This window comes from Macadamia integrifolia, chromosome 7 (assembly GCF_013358625.1).
Source record: "Macadamia integrifolia cultivar HAES 741 chromosome 7, SCU_Mint_v3, whole genome shotgun sequence".
NCBI lineage: Eukaryota > Viridiplantae > Streptophyta > Magnoliopsida > Proteales > Proteaceae > Macadamia > Macadamia integrifolia.
In genome coordinates this window covers 35704957-35714608 of record NC_056563.1, presented here as the reverse complement: position 1 = coordinate 35714608, position 9652 = coordinate 35704957, and the positions used below count along the sequence as shown (strand labels likewise).

The following is a 9652-nucleotide window of genomic DNA, read 5'->3' as shown; positions in this document are numbered from 1 at the left end:
ACATGGTACTTAACCCTAAGAGAGTAATACATGAGTTCTAAAATATCAATTATCACTTTGTCTCCCCTGTTTTTGTCTTTGACTGTCAATTCTTGTTGCTTCTCTTCTACATTATCAATACTTTTGCTTGTTTCTATTTTCGTATTGACTTTCTTCAAGGCCAATACAAGATGTTCCTAAGTCTCGAAATTGAACAGAATCAAATACAAAAATACAAATAGGAACCGAATTGATTTGATTTGATTTGATTTCGATCTAAGGTTATGAAATTATTTTATCTTGAACCAAGACCAAACCCAAAAATCAAAACCAAACCAACCGATTAACACCTTTAAACTTCCCTAACCAATTGATTCCTAATTATGGGTGAACGTGAACCGTCAAGAAATGAGGTGGACCAAAGATTTGTCTTCTTCTCGTGACTGCTTAAGGTAAGATTAATAACCAATCATCTCCAACATAATATTCCCTTCATAAAGAATAGTACAACATTACTGCACTACCCGATATATCGTGAGACAATCGAAATTTCTCGCGAAATCTTGTGATTATAGAAATAGTACAAAATCACTGCGCTACTCGATTTATCGTGAGACAATCAAAATTTATCGGATAAGATTATTTAAAAAAAAAATCATTTTTTTTTCTAAGAATAGTACTATAAATGAAGGATTAAGAAGGGTAAGAAAAGGAAAAAAAAAAAGATGGACCTGACAGCTTTTTCTTATATTGCTTCTTCTCTTTCTTATCAACGACAACAAACGAGAGAGAGAGAGAGAGAGAGAGAGAGAGAGTGCAGAGAAGGAAAACTGACCTGATAAATTGGCGGACTTGAACGCAATGTTAGCTGCGATTTAGGAATGTGTTAAGGTCCGAGACTCCACTCCCACTTCGACCTGTCAAACCTCTCTCACTGGTTCTAACCTCTAACTTATAGGGTAGAGGTATAGCTAGCTCTTCCCTTCATTCATGAGCTTCTCTGAGTGAGTTGATCTCAGTGTCTCAGTGAGAGAGAGAGTATGGTGAGATCCTCGAGCACCTGTTTCAAGATCCTTGCATGTGGCAGCGATGCTGTTGAGAAAGATGACATTGAACAGACTGAGGTATTTGTTTTTTTTTTTCCTTCTTGGATGGATTTTGAGGCATTGGTTTCAGATTTCCTGTTTCTGTTAGAGTTATTGTTTGACAGTTTAATGCTTCGATCCGGAGCATTCATTTTCAACTACTTCCTGCGCTATTTGATTTGGTGAATGTTGGTCTACTTGTATGGTTTCTTTTGTAGATTGGAGTGACACTGATGATCAATAAGGGATTACTGTTGCTGTTTACGTTTGATTTGTTTGTTTGTAATCATTATTTTCTCTGCTGAAGTAAGATTTCGGTCTCTAGAATTTTTGAAATCTCTAAGGAGTTTCAGAAGCGAAGATATCGAGCAGTTGAGTAGTGCAATGAATTTTGTTCGTTGGCTTTATCGTTTTCTTTTTCCTCCCTGATATGGTCAAACGACTCGAAACATTTTCTACACTTGAATTCAGTGTTAGAATTGGAGACCATGATTCGGATAATCAATAACTGGCAACAGATCCATTGAAATCGGCTACCTTTGAAGGACAATAACATTTAAATCATTGGCATCCATTTGGAATGTACATTGTGTAGATCTCTTTTTGATTCACGGTGAATATCATGACAGGTACTTGTTATCTAGATCTCTTTTGTGATTCACAGATAATTCCATGACACCGTACTTGGAAGAATCAGGGGAAGGGAAAAGAGAATGTTAGTAGTCATCAACATGATCATCGTCAAGCAACTTGTATTTTTCTACTTTTTACTAATACGCTAAATTGCTATTTGCAATTTTTTTCACTTGTGAATATCTACTAATAGTATTACCACAAGGGGTAGCTGAGTTGGCAAGGGACCTTTGCCTTAGGAAGCGTGTGGTTCCGAGTTCAACTCCTCTTACCTCCTTGGGCCACTCACACAGGGTGTTTAGTGCTCTTCACTACCTTCGGTGAAAGTTGAATGGTTCTCATTCAACCCCGTTATGGCCAGGTCCATGCAGTTGTGGGGTTAGTATGAGCCCATGGGACTAATCAAGCCGAAGGCTTTGATACCCGTCCCTAGCAAAAAGAAATAAGTATTTGATAATGTCTATTAAATGGTAGTATCTGGGTAACGCCTCTTAATTTTTACTTCACATCAACATGTATCTCTGAATCAGGGTTACATCAGAATGGACCGTTACACTGTTAGGTAGGTAGGTAGGTAGCATGCTTTGTGGCCGTAAGCATGATTTTCAAATTTTGCAAATTCATGCATACTGACATGGAAACTCCTAAAGATGGAATGTTGGTGTTACTTCGGAAGGATAATTATGCATTGATACATGTGGAGTGTCCAGTCACAGATTAAGCCTCCTTTTTATAAGTGATTGATGATTTAATGATGACATAATTACCAACTCCCAGTCAAGCTTGAGAAACTTTTGTGATGGCTTACAACCCCTTAATGTGGGCTTGGAGAAGCTTCTTTACAGGGTAATGTAAAGTGGAGGGGGGAAAAGAAGGCATTTCATTTTATGGAGATCTTGCATTTTTTACTTGACTTTCTATTTACATGTGGGTGGGATGTTGAATGTTGGTTCGAAGTTTGTAGACAATTTCAACAGCTACTAAAATAGTTTGGAAGCTTAAGCTGGTAATTTTCTTGGGAAGTGGTTAATGCTGGATTTATTCCAGGGTTTATGTCATGTTTATGAGTTTTAGGGTCGAGCTATGTTATAATTCCATGTTGTCTTCGCCTTTCTCCTGACTGCTGAGTTAAACAAATCAATGAAATGGTTTGTTTCACTCCTTGCTGTGCGTGATTGCTGTACTAAATGTGTTGTACACATTACAATGCACGACTTTGGGTCAAAAATGTGCTATGGTTCTCTCATAATTCAAGCTTCTATGATAGAATTGCGTGTGGCTCTTGATCATTTGGGTCCCTTATAGGATGAATCTTCAGTTTCTTTTATCACATTTTTAACCAATAGATGTACTTGAACAATCAGAGTTGTAGTCTCATCTCAACTTAGCCAATTCACCAAGCTTTTTCCCAAATTCCAACTACTTGGGATTGGATAGATGATCATTATCCTGCCATTTCTTTCTATCCATAAATTTATCTTCTGTAGTTTTGTTAAATCGCTAGCATCCATGAGTGGATCACTTTATACATTAATTGCTTTCTACGATACCTACATTTCAGGCATTGTACAAATTATGTAAGGCTTGATTGATGAATCTTCTTGCTGGCATGGCATTTTTCACAAAAGCCAGCTTCATCCTGGCTATAGCTCTGATATTCTATTTTGACACTGCCATTTATTTATTGCGTGTTCACATGTTACGGTTTTGAGATTTGAGAAAGAAATCATACAGATTTAATAATTCTTCAATTTTTTTCTTATTTTTAAAAAACTCAGCCTTATTTCAAATAAATGGATCGGTTACATGGTTTGATCAAAGTAGCCTTCTAAAATGCACCCGACTCGCTTACCGTGCAAGCTACAAGAGCAAGCCAGCTTAAATGATGGAAAGAGCTTTAATGACTGAAAGAGGGACTTGATGTAAGGAAAAGCCCCATGACTGACAACTTTCACTGCCGTCCAAGCCAAATCTCTCTGACCTCCACTGCCCTAAGAGAATCAAACGCTGATCTTTGAAATACATTCTGAAAGGAATGTTATTATCTACGACCCCCAAGAGCCATCACTTCAAATCGCTTAACGTAGCATTCATACTACTAAATGAATGTTCATTTTTTTTTTTTATATATAACATTATATTCTTGTTGTTCCCATTGTAGCATTGACTGTCATGTTTAATGAGGTGTAGATGTCTCTGAACCTTTTGATTTATGCTGGATCTCCTTATATTTTTTTCCTGTTGCTGACTGATTCTATATGATCAAGATGCACAGTATAATTGGATAGGTTAGATCAGATGCTACTCTTGATATACTGATTATTCTACTATACAAATAGATGTTACCCCTTGGGATGAATAAGGGTTTACAGATCCAATTGACGAATTGGACCTGTGTCATACATGATAGGTTAAGGGAATAAATGGGTAGTCACACTCCCCACCCTTGCAAAAAAAAAAAAAAAAAAAACCAGAAGTATCCCATGGTCTTTTGCTTATAAATGTTAATTGCTTTATATAAATCTCTTTCCAGAGCAAAGAGTCTACGGACAAACGGGGATGGAGTTTCAGAAAGAGATCTGCCAGGCATCGAGTGCTAAGCAACACTGTTATCTCAGAAACGCCATCTACTGGGAATAAGGAGAGCCCAGAATCAATTGCAGTCGTCTCTGATCCACAACCTAACTCAGCTGTTCTTGAGAAAGTATCTGAACCACAATGGACAGATGAGAAACCTGAATTATCAATGGCACTGCACTTAAGAGTAACTGATCCCCCAGTTGCCACAGAGAATACATGTAATCCCAACCTAGAAGAATCTGTTGCTGTTGTCATCCAGGCTGCTATAAGAGGATACTTGGTAGTTTTTCTTTTCACAGGATTTTCTATTTCTGAAACACGGTTCTGGGGGATTTTCTTTTTGACTACGTTTTATTTTTGTCTGTGTGCATGTCTCTGTTGTCCCATCAAAATTTCCAGGCAAAAAGAACTCTCTTGAAGCTTAAGAATGTTGTTAAGTTGCAAGCTGCTGTACGTGGGCATTTGGTCCGGAGGCAGGCTGTGGGAACTCTACGCTGTGTTCAAGCAATTGTCAAGATGCAGGCTCTTGTCCGTGCTCGCTGTGCTCGTCTGTTAGTAGAAGGGTCGGTTAATGAGAGAACTGAACAAACTGTGAAGCCCTTGGTAATACTTTTTCATCAAATTTATTGCAAGTATGTCTTGCATATGGCATAACAAGTTCTCTAGAATGTCCTGGGAAAATTTGTGATGTACAATGCCAAAATATAATTTGGCATTGGCTAGTTGATTTTGATGTTTCACACAGTTTTTAAAATTTCATGTAGCCTGTACTGACCAGATGCATGCCCTTGACCAATTTGTCTGTAGCACAGACTTGCAACGATGCATCTTAAGCATAACAAGGTGCAGCTAGGGTCTAGGTTAGGTTTTCATAGCTCTTGATTGATCATTTTTGTGGCTTGCTGGGTCTTTTATTTCCAGTATATTGAGTTCATTATTAAAAACTCTGCTTTCATTTGAAGGATTGGAGAAGCTCCTTTCCATCTCTATTTATTTAAAATTTATGTGTGTGTTTTGTACTTCAATTCCGTAGACAATATGTGATGCTGGTGCGGTAGAAAACCTCTGATTCTCTTTTCTGGTTTCAGGGGAAGGTAGATTCGGGAACCAAGCCAAACCAAACTTACTCTTCCACTAAGAAACTGCTTAGCAATGGTTTTGCTCGTCAGGTAAAGTCATTTTATTTGTATATTTTGACCTGTAACTTCACAGTGGGTTGTTTGTCTCGTGAAGCATTTCATCTAACTGAAATCAATAATTTCTTTTCACACCACAAGCTTTTGGAGTCAGCGCCCAAGACAAAAGCAATACACATCAAATGTGATGCTTCGAGATCTAATTCAGCATGGAATTGGTTGGAGAGGTGGATGTCCGTATCATCATCAGAACTTGCTCACCCAGATAAACCAGTGTGTCCAGAGAATGAGGAACAAGGAGAGAATACCAAGGCATCTGCTTCTGAAGAAGGACCTGCACCACCAGCTGCAGCTGTCTTTGTGACAGCAGATATAAATTCCAATAGCAGGGAAGCAGTGATGGCACTTGAGAGTGAAGAGAACTTGATCACTTATGATGCAGATGACCTTGATTTTCAAGATGGGCATCCTAACTTTTCATTGAAAAGAGACGATCTTGATCAGCCTTGCATTGAGAATGTGGATTTGGGAAAAGCTCAAAATGCAGTTCAATTATGCATTCAGGATGATCATTCAAGCTGCTCGCCAGTAAAAGATGATCTTGATAAGCCTCGAGTTGAGGATGTGTGTTTGAGTGAATCGCAAGAGGCCTCTTCTAAGATAGATTTGTTTCCAACTCAAGCAGAGACGCAATCTGGTGTTATTTCTCAGACAGCGCTCGATTCTGTTTATGAGAAGCCTGGGTTAAACAGTGAACAGCCAAAACGTACTATGAAAAGGGTTGCATCTGACGAACTAGAAACTGAGGGTAAGAAGTTTGTTTTTGGATCAAGAAAGGCATCTAATCCTGCATTTATTGCAGCGCATTCAAAATTTGAAGAGCTGAGTTCATCAGCAACATCAGGTAGGTCAATCAGTTCAACTAATCAAGATCTTGGAGCAGATTCGAAATCAGATAATCTTCTTTCTCCTGAAGATTCTGTCCCTAGGACCAAGGAATCAAGCCTTACAGAGTATTCAATCTCTCACGATCCAAAAGTTCAGGTTGGGGGTTCAGAATGTGGAACTGAACTTTCTATATCTTCCACTCTTGATTCCCCAGACATATCTGAAGTTGGAGGTGGAGAACTTGAACATGAAGCCAAAGTTACAGAAAGAGGAGCCAACAATGTAAACAGTGCAGTTGATAATGGACATAAACTTGGAAGTTCCAGTCTTGAGGAGAAAAGTTTTTCCTCCACTCCACCTAATCTATCCCATGATGTCTTTGGTCAGCCAGGGAAGCCTGAAGAAGTTGACAGAGAATCCACCGAATCAGTTGTAGCCGTAGGCCCTCCCAGAATGGAGCAGCAGCCAGACAGAAGTGTGTCAGATGTACAGGCTCAAGTGGACAGCATCATGGATCAGCAAGCCTGTAAATCATCTCCAGAGGGATCTCCAAGAAGCCATATGACTGCCGCTGAATCACATGGAACACCATCAAGTCAGGTGTCAATCAAAGCTAAGAGGGACAAATTGGAAAGGAGTGGGTCCAACCAAAAACGGAGGTCCCAGACAAGAAGTAAGAGTTCCCTTTCAAATCAGAATGACTCGGGTGCAAGAAGTAGTACAGATCAATTGCCCAGGGACTCCAAAAATGGGAAGCGGCGTAACTCATTTGGTTCAGCAAGATCTGATCCCATTGACCAGGAGAGAAGAGATAGTAGCAGCAATAATTCTCTCCCCAGTTACATGCAAGCAACAGAATCTGCTAGGGCCAAGGCCAACAATACCCATAATTCTCCGAGGTCAAGTCCAGATGTGCAAGACAAGGATATTTATATCAAAAAGCGACATTCCCTACCCAGTGCAAATGGAAAGCAGGGCTCCCCTCGCATGCAACGGTCAACATCACAAGTGCAACAGAGCGTCAAAGGAAATGGCATACATTCTCCTTCTGGTAACTACTAGACCCGACTTTATAACATGTTGTCTTGTTTTTGTTTCGCTGGTTGCTTTAGTTTATAAAAAATGTAGTTAATATATATGTTTATTAAATTGTGATCTTATAAAAAAATGCTTGCTATAGCATTTCTGGTATGATTGGTCATTAGTTGCAGAAAATGCCACTCCAAATTTCTTTATGAAAAATCCTTACTTCGCATTCCGTGTTCCTAATAAAATCAGGGTTTCTTGTGCTCTTTGAGTGATGACCCCACCTTCTGGATCCCACTTCTCTAGTACATTAGTGCTATTTTTAGTGCATGGAGAAGTAGGTTTTTCTCTTTGTAAGTTCTATTCTCTGTGTAGTTGGCACAATTTTCAGGCATTGTGGTTGTCTTTTGTATAGTATGTATTCTGTGTTGCTAAATAGGAACCAAGATGATTGTATTTTCAGTAGACTTTCAGGGGAGAGATTCATTTTATTGTGGCTTGGCTGTAGGGGTACAATAGTATCTTTAGATAGTGGGGAACTGTTTATAAGTTCCAAGGACAATGGATCACAGACTATATTTTTGCATTGCATTTTATTTAATACCAAGCTAGTGGTAGAGCTCTTGAGTTTATATAGTTACCAATTCGAATTTGCTTGTTTCAGAGAGAAAATGGCAAAGATGATGAATTTCTCTGAAGGGGCCTCTCATGCAAAGTTGTGGAGACATTTGATCAGCCTTTCTCATGAGCATCAGCAGTAAACTCATGTCAAGCTTTATCAAGGGTGTTTTAGTTTGGGATATCAGGATTTTGCTCTGTTTGAGGTGTATGGAATGGGCAGGGGGAGATGGAGGAACCCAGGATTGATTTCATGTACAGTCTACTGTCTCAAAACTCCTGCCATGAGGTGTGCTTGTGTGTGTTATGTCTTTACTTGTGTGTAATATTGTTTGATTGGCTTCATGGAGATGTCTCACATTCTTAAGGTTTATCTGGAGTTTGACATTACATGTAAGATGGAGAGTGTCAGAGAGCTTGCAGTCTTACAAGAAAAAAAAAAAAGAGCATTGCAGTTATTGAAATAAGATGAAATATATACCTTGTGCTTCACTCTTGCTTTCCATTCAAGTGGGTATTAAACCTAGCCTATGCAATCCACTGCTCTATAACGTTTTAAAAACTTTGAAAATCTTTCATTTGATAGTTAGCCGATCCAAGTGGATTAGCCATCAAGCCTTGTGGAATGCCAAGTAAGAATTAGAGCAATTGTTAAATATAAAAAAATGAAAATGTCGGTATTAATGTGAAAATTGAATTGTAAAGGAAGATGGAGAGGGAGAAATTGGAGAATAGAAACTGGGCAGCAGCTAGTCGGCTGCAACCTGGGCAGCAGTTAAATTTCGTCCCGAAGAATAGACTAGAGAGAGGACCACTGTCACTGTTTCTTGCCTTGTAGATCAACTTGATTAGTTGATCTGCCAGATTAATTGGCCGAATTTTGAATATGAAATTTGACATGTGATATTTTTTTCCGATGTCATTACTGAGTCCATCATGCTGTTTTATGATACCTTTTTGGCAGAAGATTTTTCAAAATGGCCTGCTTGGAGAGTTTTTTCAAAGTTGGTCACCTAATTTTACCATTTAAAGGTATGATGTGGCTATTCTCACATTTGAATATTTAGGAATTGGTTTGAATTAACTAATATTCAATTAAATATCCTTGATCCATGTATTTGTCAGTTATTGTATGTACCTTGTTAATTTTTCAATCCTTGATTTTGATACTTGGTTAGGTCCAATTGGTATGAAATTGAACATGTGAGAGACTTTTGTGTCCACCTACAAAATTACAACCTTTTCTAACTTGCCTCATGACAGATTGGATAAAATTTAAATTTGTATGGATGGAAGAAAAGCTCTAATATTTATTTCAAAAAATGCCTTAAGATTCTTGCTAATATTGCAAGTCTTAGACCAAAATCGAAATAGAGATTGACTTGAAAAAAAAAAAAAAAAAAAAAAAAGAACACTACTTGGTCGCATGGTGGCTCCTATGTCCAGGCACAAGAACATACAAAATTACCGCATGAAATTAAAAATACCTTCCATGTTGATGTTTCTGTTTGCACTCTCATGGATCTAACACTAGTGCAGGAATCGCACAATTTACTTAAAATAAATATCAAAAAAGAATTCTTGTTGGGAGCATAGTTAACAAATTCGGATTCGGGAATTATTCGGACGGAGAATTATTCGGATGATTAATTGAAGGATTCGGTCAAAAAAGCGGTCAAAGAAGCTTATTGGGTTTTTTTTTTTTAA

The 9652-nt window shown here is 38.3% G+C and overlaps 1 protein-coding gene across 2 annotated transcripts; it reads left to right on the top strand.

Moving 5' to 3' along the window:
• The first annotated feature begins 759 nt into the window (after window positions 1–759).
• LOC122084211 (protein IQ-DOMAIN 32) lies at window positions 760–8437 on the top strand. 2 transcript variants are annotated; one of them, XM_042652293.1, is made up of 6 exons: window positions 760–1103; window positions 4231–4557; window positions 4677–4880; window positions 5366–5446; window positions 5555–7352; window positions 7992–8437. In XM_042652293.1, exons 1-6 carry the CDS (start codon window positions 1020–1022, stop codon window positions 8009–8011), a joined length of 2514 nt encoding a protein of 837 aa, XP_042508227.1. In that variant the 5' UTR covers window positions 760–1019; the 3' UTR covers window positions 8012–8437. The 2 variants fall into 2 exon arrangements, with proteins under 2 accessions (XP_042508227.1, XP_042508228.1); XM_042652294.1 differs by lacking the exon at window positions 760–1103 and adding an exon at window positions 1463–1693.
• The last annotated feature ends 1215 nt before the right edge of the window (window positions 8438–9652 follow it).